The sequence below is a fragment of the Chaetodon auriga genome, chromosome 22, assembly GCF_051107435.1.
Source record: "Chaetodon auriga isolate fChaAug3 chromosome 22, fChaAug3.hap1, whole genome shotgun sequence".
In the NCBI taxonomy this organism is placed as follows: Eukaryota; Metazoa; Chordata; class Actinopteri; order Chaetodontiformes; family Chaetodontidae; genus Chaetodon; species Chaetodon auriga.
The window spans coordinates 15,585,152-15,603,153 of NC_135095.1; the positions used below are offsets into that span (position 1 = coordinate 15,585,152).

The 18,002-nt window shown below is 47.2% G+C and overlaps 2 protein-coding genes across 4 annotated transcripts in view; one reads left to right on the plus strand and one right to left on the minus strand.

Annotated features, from left to right (window-relative positions):
* The window catches only part of LOC143315027 (cystine/glutamate transporter), a 138,699-nt gene extending 135,989 nt beyond the window's left edge, over positions 1-2,710 (minus strand). Inside the window, exon 1 of the mRNA XM_076722442.1 lies at positions 2,706-2,710. The gene's annotated coding sequence lies outside the window, so the exon portion shown is untranslated. The remainder of the gene's footprint in view (positions 1-2,705) is intronic.
* ppfia2 (PTPRF interacting protein alpha 2) overlaps positions 1-18,002 on the plus strand; it is a 141,467-nt gene that overhangs the window by 104,264 nt on the left and 19,201 nt on the right. For all 3 annotated transcript variants that reach the window (XM_076722436.1, XM_076722438.1, XM_076722439.1), the window contains 10 exons: positions 1,532-1,696; positions 2,426-2,500; positions 6,619-6,729; positions 10,341-10,562; positions 12,027-12,173; positions 14,754-14,888; positions 15,540-15,623; positions 16,175-16,306; positions 16,413-16,475; positions 16,684-16,775. In XM_076722436.1, coding sequence (XP_076578551.1) covers positions 1,532-1,696; positions 2,426-2,500; positions 6,619-6,729; positions 10,341-10,562; positions 12,027-12,173; positions 14,754-14,888; positions 15,540-15,623; positions 16,175-16,306; positions 16,413-16,475; positions 16,684-16,775 — 1,226 coding nt within the window. The remainder of the gene's footprint in view (positions 1-1,531; positions 1,697-2,425; positions 2,501-6,618; positions 6,730-10,340; positions 10,563-12,026; positions 12,174-14,753; positions 14,889-15,539; positions 15,624-16,174; positions 16,307-16,412; positions 16,476-16,683; positions 16,776-18,002) is intronic.

Consider the following 18,002-nt stretch of genomic DNA (forward strand, 5'->3'; position numbering starts at 1 on the left):
TGCTTCTGATTTTTTTGCCTCTTCTCTATAACCAAGAGGAATATAAAAGAGAATATATTGGATTGGTGGGGTGTTAGTTGTCATTCACGCTCTCATGAGACCCTGCCTGTCGCTCTAGTCTTCATCTTCATCCCTGTATACTGCATGTTCTGTTAAATTGTTCCCAGTTTTCTTGAATAATTAGTTGATATCGTGCTTATTGTGTAAGAATCTCTGCAGAGCTTTGTTAGAAATGCAGTCCCTTGTAGTTCACCACGTGGGAACTTGATTTCCTAACCAGTGGTTAACCACAGAATACATCTAATCCAGCTGCGGCCTGTCGGGCAGCCTTCAGCGGGGGATGTTTAGACTAGTGAAGCGGAGGTATGTCGGGGATGAAGCCGGGGAGGCTTTTCTGGGAAAGAACGGGGAGAGCTGGAACTTAACCAGATCATTATCCTGGGGACATAATATTATGTCCGTGGACAACTTCCGAGAGGGAACGGAGTGTTGAGATGTGCATCGCCATGAAACTGCTGCAGTGCTTCCACGGTCCGGCACCCGTGAGTAACAAGGGGAAATGAAAGCAGATGATCCCGTACGCTGATCTCACGACGGAGCAAGAAGCAGTAATGAAGAATATTTTATCTCCAGCCAAACTGGTCTTCTGTCTCCCAGTCACATCCTGGTTGTTTACTCCCAGTTGTTGCTGTTGTGTAGTTATTTTCTTTTCCTGAAGTCGACCCTTGAGCTCTGCCTCTCATCTCGCCTGCCCCTGTGAAGCTCTCTGCTGGATTTGACACGCTACCTAGCAACCTAGATTAGCATAATCCCCTTTGTGCACCGCTGGAAGGATTACAGTTACTTTTTGGCCGATTTGAATGATTTCTTTTTTGCATGTTTCATACCTTTACTTTGAAAGGGCACAACATAACAGCAGATTTCCTTTAAAAAAAAAAAAAGAATACACACAGTAATTACTGTTAATTACTGCACATCGAATAGTTCAGGTTCTGATTCTAGTAACACAAATAAATGTGATTAACAATGTGTAACAGTGCGGATGCTGAACGCTAATTATAGTTATGTTAGGTGAATGTAATACGAAAGCTGTTGATGATTAATTTAAAGGTTGCATCTTAAGACTCAGCTCTCAAACCGCTGACGGTATATCGCATTAATTGCAGCATTGCACAGAGCGCCATCGGAGCAGTTTTCACATCACTGGGATGTTTTCTAGCCTGAAGTTGCGCTGATCCTTGGATTACATTTGTTATTCTTTAAATCTTTTATACAGTAGCCTCGCGATGTTGACTTCCAGGTCTACGAGCGATCCTGATGAAGCACACATGAATTAATTGTTCTTCTGGTGCTTAAATTAAGCGGATCTCAAGCTGAGTTCGGTGTGCAGAAAGCCGTTCTTCAATTTGGAGTCCTTTGCATTATGACTGCATGTTATCTGACATAATTACACTGCTGTGAGGAGGATTTCTGCTTTTCCAGTGGTGATGATGATGATGATGTTGATGATTTCTCATGTCTCACTCTCAAGTTACTGCTGGAGCATCTGGAGTGCCTGGTGTCCAGACACGAGCGGTCGCTTCGCATGACGGTGGTCAAGCGGCAGGCTCAGTCCCCCTCGGGGGTCTCCAGTGAAGTTGAGGTCCTCAAAGCGCTCAAGTCCTTGTTTGAACACCACAAAGCCCTAGATGAGAAGGTAAGTGAGCCTGAGCTTGTTTTAATTTCAGGGTTTCCTTGAACAGCATTAGCAGGATTCAGTGTTTCTAGCTCTTACACAGTGTGATTTAGGTGATTTACATCTGAAATTTGCTCTGTTTTCCTGGCGTCATTTGTTGGTTTTAGCCTCTACAACCACAACGTTTCTCCTGCCTCCTCACAGCCTGCTGGTTTGTGACCTCAGCGCCCTGTGCGATATCACCACCGCCCCTGTAATCCATTCATCCTCTCCTCTAAAAGCCATCATTTATAAAGCATGTCCAGTGGCGTGCTGTTCAGGGGAATAAAAGCAGTCTTGAGCAGCAGCAGGCGGCGGGGGGGCGGGGGGGCGGGGTGGCGATCCTGACTCAGACCCCGGCTAACTTCTAATCCAGGATCGACCTCCTCTGAGATCTGGCATCCCGTTGCAGCGGCGGCGCGCGGTCACCACGCCGTGCAAGTAATTGCTCCATCACAGCTGCGGTGATCCCAGACACTTTCTCTGAGTTCACAGAGGAGGAGAGCAGTGTAGGAGGGGACTCTCCTCCCAGCAACCGCTGCTTTAAAAGCAATAAAAGCCTCCTAACGCCGCTTTGAAGCCACAGCAAAGTGTTATTGTGAGGCCAAGAGAGGAAAAGAGGACAGCGCTCTCTGCTGCAGCGGCAGGGCCTCGATTCGGCTGCGTTAACCCTTCGATTGCCTGGATCCTGAGCTGTTTTTTCATTTGCAGGTAAGGGAGCGACTACGGGTGTCGCTGGAGAGGGTGTCTGCCTTGGAGGAGGAGCTCACAGCTGCCAATCAGGAGGTAAGAGCTGCCTGCGCTATTACGCTTTGAGATAATGGGTGTTGTCTTCTTTGTGTTGCATCCTCAGTGGTGACGGCTGGATGGAACGCAACACGAATTTATGTCTTCTAACATCAAGTGTGGCTCACAGGTTGTTTTCACTCACTAAAATCTACAATTTGGATGTTATTAGACTGTATGTACAGCATGTAAGAAAAAGACAGACAATGATTAGTGCAAGTAAAAGTGTTGGAGGTGATTAGAGCAATCAAACAGCAAATTCCCTCTAACATTACAATTTAAATACAGACATTGTACCAGGATACGAACCAGCTTCAATTCAATTGTGACAATGCGGTGTGACAAATATACTTGAATATGAAAACATGTTGTTTGAATAGGAATGCATTAAGTGCTGCAAACGTACAGTCCATATTTACTGATAAACAAAATATATGTTCAAGTTCAAAACAAGCCTGATGAGGAACAAATGAAATACATTCAAACGTGTCCAACTCAGAGCAAGTGTGCAGGATTAGGTGCTGCTCACATATGTGGATGTAAATCTAATACACGGAGTGACGCGTCCTGAATTATGCATCAGCTCAAACACCCAGAAACAAGCTGAGCGCCTCTGCAGGCTCGACTCGCCCTCATCCATGAAGGGAACAGCACAGAACAACACTGAGGCAGAACACTGACACGACAGCGGCCGAGTGGCCGAACTCGTCCTCAGCCTCAACCTCCAGAGCCGGAGCGGCTCCTGCACTGCAGATGGTCCTGTTCCAGCTGAGAGAAACCCCTCAGGCTGCCACTTCACAGCCTGTCAGACATGCCAGACCGAGAATAAAAGTCAGTAAGGAGAGAGGAGAGGTGGAGGGTGGAGGGTGGTGCGAGGACAGATCAGGTGGGAGGGGGGAAGAATGCAAAAAGAGCAAAGAGAGGCAGAAGACACAAATAGAGATGGCAGGTGGGAAGCAGAGGCAGGCCGTGTGTGGAGGTGTGTGTGTGTTAATGAGAGCGCAGGGGTGAAGCTGGTCGGAGCGAGGTGTGGAGACACGAGGGTGAAGGCGGACAAGCTGCGATGATGTCCAGGCAGACGATCCGGTCGCTGGTGCTCTGAATCCGAGATCAGACGTTAGAGCTCTGAAGAAAGGCGTGAGCGGGTGAAAGAACAATGCGACGGGCGTTTTTCCTTTACAGCGTTCGGACGAAGCTGCGTGTTAAAGTGTAAAGTCTCTCAGTGGAGGCGCTTTGAGGGAGCGCTCAGTACGTCTGCCGGGCCGTCCCTCATAAATGCTTAACCCCACACTTGTCAGCACGGCGGACAGATGAGTGATTGGACCTCGAGGCGGTTCAGCCTCCTTTGCCGAATAAAAACGTCCTCGCCTCGGAGGCTCCAGGGAGGCGGGCGGAGCCGGGAGCCGGGAGCCGGGGAAGCTGTAATTGATTTGTGATGGAGGTCTGCCGCGAGCCCCTTCTCCCCGCGGGGCTTCAGACAACACGGCCTCTCCTGATGAAATCATCGGCCTTTGACCTCACGCAGTCACAGGTGTTTAAGTGGCCGCGCGCTGATTACCGCTGATGATTGCGATCCGCTCTTAAGAAACAAACTGTTACCCAGACTGTGATGGATTCATCATGAGGATGGATTGTTGTTACTTCCAGGGAAATGAATCAACACTGTGACACATTTGGAAAAAACTTATATCTCAACAGCTAATTTGCGCCTATAGTCTCATCACATATAGAAAAGAAAAAAAATAAATGATCTTATATAAACAACACGATCAAACAAATATGTAATGTGATAAACAACAGGAGTGATTAACCTTTAGACGTACAGTATGCATGCACGGCACGGCTTGTTTCCATAAATAGAAGTTAATTACATCTGGCAGCTGCTTTGTTTTCCAAAAGGTGACGTCTGTCCATCAGCAGCAGCATCAAACTGAGCCGTTTTATCCATAATCTTATGAGTAAAGTCCATATATTGTTTAAAACGTCCATGAAGACCCTTCACTCCTCCTCCCCGCTTTTGTCCAGTTTCTCCTTCATCACATTACCTGACGCCGTCCTCTCCATCCAGCACACGAGTGCTAAAGGAAGATAAGGAAATCGCGGCGCAGGCCCATCTCATGCTGCCTCTCTGTCACACGTCTGCCTTTGATGAGACGTAGATCAAACAGACATAACAGGCGCCATGTTCCTTCTGCATCTGGCAAACTTCCCCTTTCTGCATCTGTGGCGCTCCGTTCGTCGCTTGTTGGGCCTTTATGTCACGGGTGGTGTTGGCGTTTGATCTCCGAGCTGGAGAAATTACAGACAATCTGGGTATAATGGTACAGAAGCATACGGAGGCGTAATTACGCCCTCGTTAAAAATAATGAACGGAGATGCTCTGTTGTCAGCGCGAAACAGCCCAGAGGACGGCGAGCTGTTGGCGGTGAAGTCTGAGGCCAAGCTTAACGTAAGCTGAAGGCCGTCCAGTGTGGATGGAGGAAATCAAAGAAGCCCTGACCGGCGCTCGCTCCGATGTCCGTGATGTGAGGTGAAACCAGACCGTGTCATTGGTCGTCCCGAGGCTTCCTTCACTGTTTCACTCACAGGAAATATCAGTGTTTGAGAGAAAAGCAGTTTTCTCCTTCACACAGAGATCCCAGTCTGAACAAAGATGACCTTCCTGTAACTCTGCCATCAACTCCTGTTTCAAGCAAATGTTGTAAATTATAACATCTCATAACTCACCTCATTTACACCTGCTGATAAAATGAGATCTGTGTCTGGACATCAGGATTATAAACAATCTGATCCTCCTCCAGAGCAAAATCCTCCATCAGAAATCAGCCCCAGACTCCCTTTAAAAAGTTTGACTTTTATGAGTTGTTGAGTCCGAGGAAACTTCAGAAACTCTCTGAAAAGCTGTCTGCGACGAATTCTTAATTATTTGTCCCTTCTGTTAAATTCAGCAGATGTAATGCATGAAATTATTTATTTCTTTTGTATTAAAAAAAACATTGTGTCAGTTTGATCCGCTGTGTCACGGCAGCACCAGTGTGGAGGCCACTCTGTAGATAAATTACACGCCTCCTTAAGAGCAGATCAGATGAACAGATGCAGCACACACCATCACACACACACACACACACACACACACACACACACACACACACAGGTGTTTCCTACTGTGTATCATTCGTTTCCCACACCTATTGCTTTCATTGTTTGGCGCTTTGATGCCACAGAATACACATACAGTCACAAATTAAAGGCGTCTCTTTCAGCCTTCTAGCTTGGACAACAAAAAAAGCTGGAGCTTAATATTTTATTTAATGCAGCAGAAAGGCATTGCAAGCTAACCGATCGGGTGTAAGCCAGGGGAAAGAGAGACAGACTCCCTGCCACCTGCTGGTTCAGACAGTCCAGGTGAACTGCATGTCCCTGATAACCCAGCTCTGCCCACCAGGCTCCTGCAGGGACAGGCTTGGCAAACCGGCGGGACTCATGCCAGAGCTGTGTTGCCAAATTACTGCAGTGTCATCCAAAGTAGAGAGAAGGAAGTTTGTTGGTGGGTCACTTTTAAAGGTTTCTCCCACGAGTTTCAGGTTCTGGAAAGTCTTGTTGTGGAAAGTACAAGAGGCACCGCAAAGTCTCGGGGGCTTCGGATTGTTTATGAGAGACAAGTTTCTCTTCCCCAGCGTGAAGAGATGATAATCACATGGTGTCTGTCAAGGAAGGGGCTAATTGTTGTTGTCGGTCACCCGTCTGACGGGATTATGACTTCAGGACAGAAGCGTAAGGTAGCGGAACGAGACACGAGGTCCACAGAACATGATAATTATAGTGATTGTATGAGTGTTTAAGTGCTTCCAGCTTCATGTTGGTTTCAGCCTTGTTCCATAAATTCCTGCAGAGAGGGACATACTGTAATTTAGTAGCATTGCATAAGAGGCAAGCGGGTTGTGTTTGTGTTTCAAAGCCACACCGACGGAAGAGACGTATGAAAACATTTGAAAGCCTGGTCTTGTTTTCGTCTCAGCTCTCTGAACCTCCCGCATGAACAGCCTCTACGTGCATGCAGGTATTCTGACATCGTGCATATTCCAGCTCTAATCTGTGCACCTTTCGCCTTCCTGCAGATTGTGGCCTTACGGGAACAAAATGCTCACATTCAGAGAAAAGTGGCTTCCGGAGACGGAGGCGAGGACATACTGGAGGGCAGCGAGGCTCAGCAGAAGGTCCATGGCAAGGTGAGCCTCCCTCACAGTCAGTGCACTGTGTTTTTTAAACATTTGGATGGACACACAAGTGGAAACCGCCATCTTTAACTAATGAGTGTTTGGCTCATGTCAACGTGCAGGATGCACGTTATCAAACTGAGCTGAGCTAATGTCACATCGTGGTCCTGATTTCACAACTCTTTCCTATAAATTTCACCTCCCTGCATCATTAGCTGTGCCACACTGTCACGAACACGTTACCATATTGGCAGAGAAACACTAAAACCTTTTATCTCCTCCACCAAATGGGTTATGCTTTTGGTTCAGTTTGTCTGTTTGTCGGCAGGATTACAGAAAAAGTACTTGGCTGGTTTTTATCAGACTTGGTGGACGGGTGTATCTTGGGCCAAGAAAGAAGCAGTTAAATCATTCCTGCACTGTTAGTTTCTCCTGCTGTCTTAAATGTCAGTTAAAGACTGTAAAATCTGTCATTAAAAGGCCTCGCTCATACATTTAGCTCTGCTGGCGTTCTGAAGGTGACCCACGGTCAGGTGAGCGCTCTTGCTGTGACCTCGGCCTCTCCCATTATGCAGGAGCACACGTGGACCTGCATAGCTGAATACAAATTTCCCTCTGATTATTAATTTAAAGACAGAGGTGCAGCTGCATCCGCATTCCCTCCATCACCGAACAGGCAGCGCATGAGAGCCCCAAAACAACAACCCCCGAAACCCACAGCAGACCTGCCAAATGCTTTTTTACATGCAGACGGCAGCATCTGCATCCTGCAGAGGATACCTGGGCGGATCAATGGAGACGCCGTTCGCTGGCTGGTCTGCTGCAGGAGCTGGGGGAGGGATGTGTGCGCAGAGGGATGGGCCAATGAGGAGACGGCTGTCGTCTGCCCTCCTGGAGATAGAGGAGTGAATATGAATGTGTGTTTATTTGTGAGCGTGTTTGCAGAGGAAATTGCATGCGTGTGCTAGCTGCTAAGCTGAGGTGAGAGTGAGAGCTGCAGTCTGACAGGCGTGTGAGGGGGGAGGACAGCCCTGATCTGCAGGATCCTCGTGGAGGCGCAGTCCCCTCCGCCCGATTCCACGTGTCCCTCAGTTGTCATTAATGTGACAGGTGGAAAGAGGTCGGCGAGAGGGGAGGAAGGAGTCAGCGCGGCTCTTGAAGCGCATATTGACCCGTGGAGCTCTCAGACCTTTAGCACAGACCTGGATCTGCCTGATAACCAGCTAATGCAGTCTGACAGCCGAGTCCTGTTGCTCCACCACTTTTAATTTCTCATCCAGTAAACATCCCGCACTGGACTGGTGCTGGGTTGGAGCTTGTTTCTTAGCTGCATTGATTTTATTTGTGTTTCAGCTGCATTTTATCTACATTGAATTACCAGCAGCAGTAGTTAAAGCCATTCTAGCTCCAGTTTGTTGATACTTGTCGTCCATTTCTATACTGGAGCCATCAGAAACGTCCCATTTCTCCTGCTTGTAGCAGCTAGAATGGCTTGAATGGTTTTGCCTGTTCAATTCTGGGTATTTATAGGCTGAAATGATGTGAGAGTGGAAATCCAATTCGGCATGTTTGCACATGTGCAGTGCAAAACTTGATTGCACAGTTTATAGCAGTTGTTAAGTAAATAAGACCTTTGAATCCACTTAAATTGAATGAAAGTGAAGGGAATTTAAAGCCAGGGCTGCAGCTAACGATTATTTTCACTGCTGATGAATCTGTTGATTATTTTCTTGATTAATCAATTAGTTGTTTGGCCTAAAAAATGTTAGAAAATGGTCAAAAATGTCCATTTGTGGTTTCCAAAGCCCAACACGTCCTCAAATGTCTTCATTTGGCCACAAACCAAAGATATTTAACTAAAGAGACCAGAAAATATTCACATTTAAGAAGCTGAAATCAGAGAATTTTGAGTTTTTATCACTCAAAGCAATCAGTCCGTCGTCCAGATGTCTCCAAACCAGGCAAACAGATCCAGCCCTCGGCGTGGCAGGACAAAGAGTGAACTGTCCCTTTAAATTTTCAGCTCATGTGGATCCAAAACTTTATCTAAACTCCTGCAGCTTATTAAAAAAGGAGCGTTCAAACTTTCTCAGCCTTTAAAAACAGGTGTTCTGGTGTTCCAGGAAAGTGAAACGAGCACAATAATGGGAGCCACGCTTGAATAATGTATCGTCTGTGGGACGGCTCAGACATTTGGCAGTAAAGTCGAGCTAAATCCTCAAAGTCGGCCCTTTTTACGAGAGCGGCCCGCGCAGGAGCGCTGGTATTAAAATCAGCCGTGTGATTTAGTGGGTCTTGTTCCCTGCTCGGGTGAATCATTGATCACAGGCAGCAGGCGGAGAGGCCCAATTAGGTTTGTCCTCACAGATGGATGGCCGAGGACGGGCAGCTGGGCCTGATACGGCAGAGAGACGGAGAATAAAGACATCACTTTTCCTCAATCTCCACTTCCACCTGCTAGAAAAATTACATTTGAGCATAAAGAGTTCGCTTTGTTATTCAACGTGCTGTCAGGCGACGTGAGTTATTAGCAGTGATAATAAAGTTGTTTTCTGATCCGCCGTCTTGGCTCTTAACCTCAGTGTAAGCTGGATCTCTGGCACCCCCCCCCCCCCCTCGATAATCTACCTCATGCAGGGCCACACAGAGCGAGAACTCAGCGAAACCTAATCATATTACTAATGCAAGTGTCAAAGCAATTTCTCCAATGTCGTGTGGAGTGATTCTCAGTCAGCTGGTCTCTGTCACCATCCAGAATCAAAGCGGGGAAGGAGCCACAGCCTTGAGCTCTTGAGCTTCAGCTTATTGGAGAGCCGGAGTGCGTAACTCTCAAAAGAAGAAATGCTATCTGAAGTGGGAGCGAGTCTGATTTCTCAAGGATCGCTTCAGTGGCACCGCAGGAAGTCAGAGCATGACAGGAAATCAGAAAATAGTTTTTCATCTGGTTCATTTTCAGTCTTGCTGATGTTTCTATGTTTACGCGTTCCTTAGGCAGATTTGTGTTATTGGACGTTGTCCTTCAGTCCTCATCTGGTCAAAACATGTTTTGAAAAGAGAAATCTGTGCTCCAAGAGTCCTAAAACAAACGGTGCCGCAAAGCAACAACAGCACAACCAAGAATGAGCTGAGAAGACTGATACCTCTCACGTCTGTGCAGTAATTATTAAGCTGCCTCCAGCAGCTGGTTAGCTTATCTTAGCATAAAGAAAGCTAGCTCGGCTGTGTCCAAAGGTAACAAAATCTGCCCACCAGCACCTCTAAAGCTTGCTAATTAGCACATTATGGGCCTGACTCATTAACTGAAGCTGTACAAAAACTCATCAAGACTCCAGGAAATACTCATTTTTATACTCTGTAGAGATAAAAAAAAAAAAAAAGAGAGAGCGAGAGAGAGATTGAGTGTGTTAAAGAGCTTTAGAGGTGCTGGTAGGTGGATTTTGTTACCTTTAGACAGAGCCAGGCTAGCTGTTTCCACCAGTTTCCAGTCTTGATGCTAAGCTAACAACAGATTCATGAGTTGTATCCATCTTCTCATCTAACTCTCAGCAACAATGCTTTAACTCATAAGATTTAATGCTCTTGTCGCACTGAAGCTAACGCCGCCGTCCCCTCTTTCCTCCCAGCGCCTGTCCAACGGCTCCCTGGAGTCGGCCCACGAGGCGAGCCAGGTGGTGGAGCTGCAGGACCTGCTGGAGAAGCAGAACTACGAGCTGGCCCAGATGAAGGAGCGCATGTCCTCCCTCTCCTCCCGCGTCTCCGAGGTGGAGCAGGAGCTGGAGACCGCCCGCAAGGACCTCATCAAGTCAGAGGAGATGAACAACAAGTACCAGAGGGACATCAAAGAGGTTACAGCACACATGCACACACACATTTGCAAGGGAATAACAGTTGCAAGAGAGACATCAAAGACAGCTAGCAGTGGGCTAAAAAAAGCTTCCATTAGCATATACTCTCACACTCTCCCGCCCGCTGTGGCTGCATGTATCTACACAAACACATGCACACACGGTTCAGGGCACACTGCTGCCTTCAAGTACGGAAAAACATGCCTTCATGAAGCAGGTGAGCCCCATAGATGTACTGCAGATCGCAGAACCTCCGAGAAGAACAAGCAGCTGTTTGTTCAGCTGCCGCAGTTTGTTCCTCAAACACTGTTTGACGCTCGTGTGTCAGCGTGTAAAGCACAAATAGCAGCCAGTTAAATGCCCACTTTCCTGGAGAAATGAGCACGTTTGTCTCATAAATTGGCAATTAAGAGCCCAATCATAAACCTGTTCAGTATACATCTGTGTGAGCTGAGTGCCAGTGAAGTGGGCTGCATGTGAATATAAGCTGATCCCCCGACGGCCCTCATATGAAATTACTATTGATTGCTAACGATGCAGCGATTGTGGTCTGGCAAATGTGGTGTTATCGGGCAGACCCCGTGTTATTACCCCGCAGAGCCACAGTTTATTCAGCTCTCCCAGTGACAGTGTGCGGTTTGTGAAGCCGCCTGTCTGCAGCAGTTCTCCATGCAGGAAATTAACTGTGGGAGATGATGCTGCCGTCATCAGGGGGAAACCTAGCGTCATGGCAGCCGCGTGAGATACCAGATCACAGCTGCTTTATGAAGCTTTATTGTTTGTCTTATTTAGGATTTGACTTGTTCCTCGTGTCGTATATGGAGCTAATCTGATGAGGAAAGTTTGTCACCTCGCAGCTCTGATTCCAGATCAGTAATGTGATCCAGATGTGTGTGTGAAGCCTCCTGGATTGTCTTTGCAGCTGCATCTGTATTTGAAGCCTTGTAGTCCAGCACAGGCTGATCGGTTGTGCTGATGTTGAGCTTCAGGTGATTGTTGTTGCACCCTGTGATGAAGCTCTCCGTCAGTCCTCTGTGACAGTCTCTAAGTGAAGACGCTGCAGATGATTCACTGGAATCATAGTGATAACTTACATTTCACCAAAAGTACACTTGATGCCTTTTATTAAGCTCCTTGTTCCAAGTCTTCAGTGCTTATATGAGTGTGACAGAGGCGTTTCAGTTTTAGCCCTAATTACACGCAGCTGCCTTATTCTCATATTTCAGTTCTCACTGTGATGAGAACATTTTGCACAGTTGTTTTAGAAATTTCTGCATTAATTAGTGGTTGTATAATGATGTTTTGTAATGAAATAATGGCGCTAAGTCGAGCCTGTGCAGATAATTAAACTGCAAAATTAATGTTTGCAAAAATACTTCTGTGAGTTCATATAAACTAGAAAAAAAAAGCTGAAATTTAAGATGTTTTTTATCTTCTTCATAGTCAAAGTTTGTGTTTCTGCAGGCCATGTGTCAGAAGGAAGACATGGAGGAGCGGATCGTCACGTTGGAGAAGCGCTACCTGAGCGCCCAGCGGGAGTCGACCTCGGTGCACGACATCAACGACAAACTGGAGAACGAGCTGGCCAATAAGGAGGCGTTCCTCAGACAGGTCTGTGTGGTCCTGGGAGTGCTTGTGACGGCTGATTTTTTTTGTGTTCTGCACTTCCGTCGGCTGTAAATGCTCTCATGATCGCTTTGTGTCAGATTGAGCTGGGGGTCTGTCGGTCCAGCTGGCAGCGGAGATGGACCGTTTTTCAACAGAGGAACTGCATTCAGAGAAGAATAACAGAAGCGTGCAGCTGCTTATGCAGGATAGATACTTCCTGTTAGCTAACAGAGCCCTTAGAGCTGATCCACGGAGGGTTTGGCAATGAGAAAACCTCTTGACATTGTGTCAAATAACGTCAGAGGAAATTACGACTGGGGAAGGAATTTTGATGGTTTTACTTAAATGTTTGCTCGGAGCAGATGCACGTGGCTCGAAGTCATCCTCATAACTGATGAAATGCTGTACAGTCTGATCAAACGATGGTACAGATTCATTCTCCTTTTGATGATTCCTCGTGATTCACTGCAGCCAATTACATAAATTGCCAGGCCATAGAAGATTGAGTGACATTTTCATGAGTACAGGCTTAAGCACCAGCTGAGCTCTGGAAGGATGGAAAGAATGGCATGCTAATATTAGCAGAAGTAATCATGGGCGCGCACAGACACCATGAGACACACAAGCACCTCTTGGCTTTGCTGCGGAGAAAGTTGCTCAGACACCAAGCGATGACTCTGCATTAGACATTTTTGGAAATATCAGTATCGCTCATGTGCAGTTATAAGACCACAGCCTGGAAGCAGGGGGAAAGGGCCAGCCTGGCCGTGTCCAAAGGGAACAAAATCTGCATAACAGCACCTCTAAAGACCAATAATCAACACATTATTTAACCCCCGCAAACTGTAAAAACTACAATTTGTGATATTATAGCAAAGGAATGGTCCTGACAGAGCCAGGCTAGCTGTTTTTAGCTTTTCAGCATCTTTTTCCCAGCCTAAGCTAACTGGCTGCTAGCCGTAGCCACACATGCACCATACAGACATGAGAGTGGTACCAATCTGGTACCAAAGAGTCAAGTTTTCCCCTTTTGGCTCGCACGCGACCAAACGCAGCCAGAAACCCCCTCAGGACGCGCAGACGTGCCCCTTCAAAGCCTGCGGGTTCGAGCTCCTGCTGCCACGCACACAAACACACTTCCTCGCTGGCTGCGTAATGCGTTTACTCGCCGTTGTGCCAGAAGCTGAACTCCGGGATCTGGCCGCTGATGTTTGAAGATGAGTCGTTCTGGGGGGATGTAGGCTTGGCCGTCGGTACAGAGGGATGATGGGAGGAGAAGAAACGGCGAGCGAAAAGGCTCAAAAGATGGACGGGAGGGCACCTGGGGAGGATATCACGAACAAAAACACACTGTCACGCTTCCCCAGCGTCATCTCAGACACCGATGGGATGGCGACGGGGGTGAAGACAGAAAGTATCAGTGACACACACAATACAGCACCGCCCTGGCCCACTCCAGTCTAATTACTGCATGTAGAGCTGCCAGGCCCGATGCTTCGGGGAGCAGAGCATCTGTCGCTGATGGCAAAGGCTGCCAACCCGGCCCCCAGAAAAAGAGTCTTAAAACTGATCAGAGCCCCGAGCAAGGCAGCGAGAAGAGTCTTAACACGCAACAGGGACTTACAAGTCACGCGGTGGCAGCTCCGCCGAGCGCCGGGCTCGATTTCCATCTTCATAATGGCGAGCGCCGTATCTGAATGCCTAATCAGGGCAATTACCGGTATCTGCTGAACGAAAGTTGCCACTGTCACTCTTGGCAAGTGCAGAGCCGCTGCTATTCTGACTCCGTTATGGTGCTATTTTGAAGGAGGGCCGAGGCGCGTTGCCAGAGCCTTCAGTAGCCAGCCCTCCTACTAAAGACGGATATCTGTGATTCTATTTTCTACCAGGCGATGATGCTCTGCTGACATTCGAAGGGAAAAAAGGAAGATTCACATTCACAGACTATTTCTGATATGATACTGTATGCAGGACAAAGGGCCACGAAACGCACTGGAAGCTATCCTTAAGTTGTGTCAGCTGCATATTTTGCTAAGAGGCTTCAGTTTTATGTGGCTGCTGATGCTGTTTGCTGTTCCTGAGAGCTCAACACTTCCTCCATGTTTACCTGCTGTCCCTTCCTGCAAGTGTTTCCTGCATTGGCTCAGAGTCGTTTTCTATTAGTGCACAATTATTGGGTTCATTGCTTTCTTGCGATGCCTGACTGATGCAGGATTTTCATTTGAAAATCAGACACTGACGTCGACTCTCTGCCTGCTGAGCACAAAGTCTGTGGCTGCTTTTAATTCATCATCCTAAAAATTTTAACTTTTGGAAATGTGTGATATGTTTTACTTTTTACTGTTTTTATTCCTTTTTTTATTTGATCTCATTCATTTTATTGTCTTTGTTCTCCTGCTCTCATGTCCTCTGCCTTTTTTTCTATCTCTGAAAACATATTGTAGCATACAGCACATGAACTGGGATTCTGCTCTAATTCCTCACTTTACCTGCTTTTAATTCCAAATGTCTGTGAAGTTTCATTGAGAAAAGCCTAACTGGTAGATCTTCTAAACGGCTACCTGCTACCGTTTGCCTGCACAGATGGAGGAGAAGAACCGGCAGCTGCAGGAGCGGCTGGAGCTCGCCGAGCAGAAGCTCCAGCAGACCATGAGGAAGGCCGAGACGCTGCCGGAGGTGGAGGCCGAACTGGCCCAGAGGATAGCGGCCCTCACTAAGGTACCAGCACACACCCCGCTGCCTCATTCCCACAGATGCCCTGGTCTCTAGATTGTTCTGTACCTGTTCTGTGTAAGTGTGCACGTGGTGTCATGTCATGACGTTTCAACATGTCCCTCTCCTCTTCCTCGGCCACATAGTCTGACTCCAGCTCCTCTTCCTCCCCTGATGATTATCACTTTGTTATGGAAGCTAAACTCCAAGACATGAACTCCATTCTTAGGAAGGTAGTCCCACGGGGCATCGCAGCTACTGCCAGCTCCTGTAGAGAGCCGATTTCATTCATTTATCTTCTCAGTGTTTTGTGGCGAGCGTGTTCACTGGGGTTCTGCTCTGGCTGTTCTACCACCATGGGACAGCTGCATGGCACTTCTGGCTGGAGCTCATACTTGGCAGTGCTGGAGGAGCTCTCCTCCTCTTTCATTCTGTCCTTTGGTGGCCTCCATCTTTCTCCTCGTCACTCTTTGTTTGAGCCGGCTCTCTCTGCAGTTCTGCTTTCAAACGGTAGACATCCATCTTTGAGTTTGGGATAGAGGCTTTGGCTTGTGTCGTCGCCACTGCTTTTCTCTGTTGCCCGTTCGGCTGTCGAACAGATCAGCGGCAGATCATCGTGCCCTCTTTTGTCCTGTCTATGCTGTGATCCGTCTGTAGGCGGAGGAGCGTCACGGGAGCATCGAGGAGCGAATGAGGCACTTGGAATGCCAGCTGGAGGAGAAGAACCAGGAGCTGCTACGGGTGAGTCAGCGCGGAGGCGTTGTGCCAGGCAGCGTTAACCAGGCAGCCACTCCTGCATGAGCACGACAGCTTGAGGCGACTGTGACTGATGACACATCGTCTGATTTATCACCAGTGACACTTGACCAAATCCGTGTTTCACACACTCTGGTTTGTAAAATGCTCACACATGACGCCATAATGTACTACCTCAGATCACATGGGCCTTCAGAGTCACCATTTGTAGTATTTTGTATGAAAATATAGTTGTAACCTCACTGAGAGGCCGTTCAGAAAGGCCTGCGTGAATTATTGGATTTCATCACATCAAAAACTTGCTGAAGCAATAGAGAAGAAGCTTAATGCTTCAGCACCAAAGATGCTCTGTAGCATCAAGATGAGCCACTACAAGCTGCACCACTGGTATGATTATGAGACTGATTATTGGCGAACGTCACAGCTAAAAAGGACAGAAAGCGCTGCTTTAAAGTGACCAGCAGCTTTACATCAAACATTCTTTTCACATCTGTAGATATGACTTTGAAATGCAGCTCTTCACTTCGTCCCTCCAGGCCCGACAGAGGGAAAAGATGAACGAGGAGCACAACAAGCGACTCTCAGACACGGTGGACAGACTCCTCACGGAGTCCAACGAGCGTCTTCAGCTCCACCTGAAGGAGAGAATGGCAGCTCTAGAGGAGAAGGTTAAAGACGGCTGCCATGTCGATGGAAACCTGCCAATATCACGTCCAATGAAACGTCAGGAGGAGACGGATTTTTACCAGCTGACTTTTTTTCTTCTCTTTGCAGAATCTGTTAATCCAAGACTCTGAAGGTTACAGGAAACAGTACGAAGAGTCAATCCAAGAAAAAGTAGGTTGCAGAGATCAAGAAGTGATGACTTATTAAAGTGCTTTTTAATATAGAAATAATGAGATTTTTTTTTATAAACCGCTGCAGCTGAATATTCATCAGCTTCCCGCATGGGGAGGATAATGAGATGAATTTCATCAGCAGCATGTAGAAACAGTGGAAAGTCTGACTCTGACCTGATCACATCTTGTCAAACTGTCTGATCCAGTCGCAGCTGGCTGAGGAGATTGAGAAACTGAGATCAGAGCTGGACCAGTTCAGATTGAGGGCAGGCTCCCTCACAGAACCCACCCTGTCACGGTAGGTCTTCCAGGCTTTCACTTACATGAGTATTTGCTGCAGCCATGTATGACTTCAGACCACCAGACAGTGAAATCTCCACTGACCTTTGACCTCCTGGAATTGACTGTGTGCTAAGCTCGGCCAGCTTTCTGTTCTGTTGCAGTACGGCTGCAGTTTACAATGATAACAGCGTCAAATTTACAGCTCCAGACACTTTGATTATTTCTGAAAAATGCATCCTTGATGTCGGACAGAGGTTGACAAGAAGCTAACATTAGCACCATGAGTTGGTTGAAATTCTTAAACTGCAGTGTAGCGGCAGTTAGCCCTGGTATTACAAGTTTAGGAAAGAAATTCTAATAGTTTGACAAGCTAACAGTATCTCAGGTAAAGTTGGCTTTGGTTGGTGGAGCGTTAACGTCCCCAAAAACCAGTATAGACCATGAAGGAGTCGCTAATGTTGCCTTCAACCCTGTTAGCATCCAGAACCTGTAGCCACAGGAACTAATGCTGCTTGGCCTGAAGTCACTCTACAATGGTGTACAACTGTAGGTGGTAAGCTAGTTAGCCTAGCATGCTAACACTCACAGCGTACGTGAGTGCAGATAAACACAGTTTAATTCATTCTTTACGCTTTTGCTAGGCTGTTTTTGGTTTAGGAAAGGCTACATTATGATAGCTAAGCTGTGACTGGTCACCTTCAGTGGAGGGGTTTAGCTAAAGGTCAGTTGTTTTAGGTGATTAGCACCTGGATGCTGCACCTCTTTACCACCACAGGACAAATGTGCTGCAGCCTGTACAGAGTCGTCTTACAGGTTTTACAGGCTGTAGAGGATAAAGAGCAGCCATTGTGCCTCTTCTGGTGATGAAACTCAGCAGTCTGGTGCTTCTCAGAAATAGGCCCAAACAAAAGTTAGATTCAGTTCACTGCAGTTCTGGAGCGCACGGACAATTAAGCAAGTGCATGAGACCAAGATGGGCTCCGTGTGCAAACGGGCGTCAGCATTTGGAGATGAACTCTGGACTGTTTCAGAGTCCAGCACACGACTTGGGATGCTCTGAAAAAGAGGTTTCCACCTCAGGAAGCTTAACTCCTCATGCAGCTACAGTCAAGTTAACATCTTCCAGCAGAGATTTAATAAAAATCCAGGCATAACTGATCCCACTGAAGCTTGTAAATGTAACAGGAAGCAGCTAAAATGCAGGAATACAGACGTCCTCCCTGCAGTAGCGGTCCTGTTATTT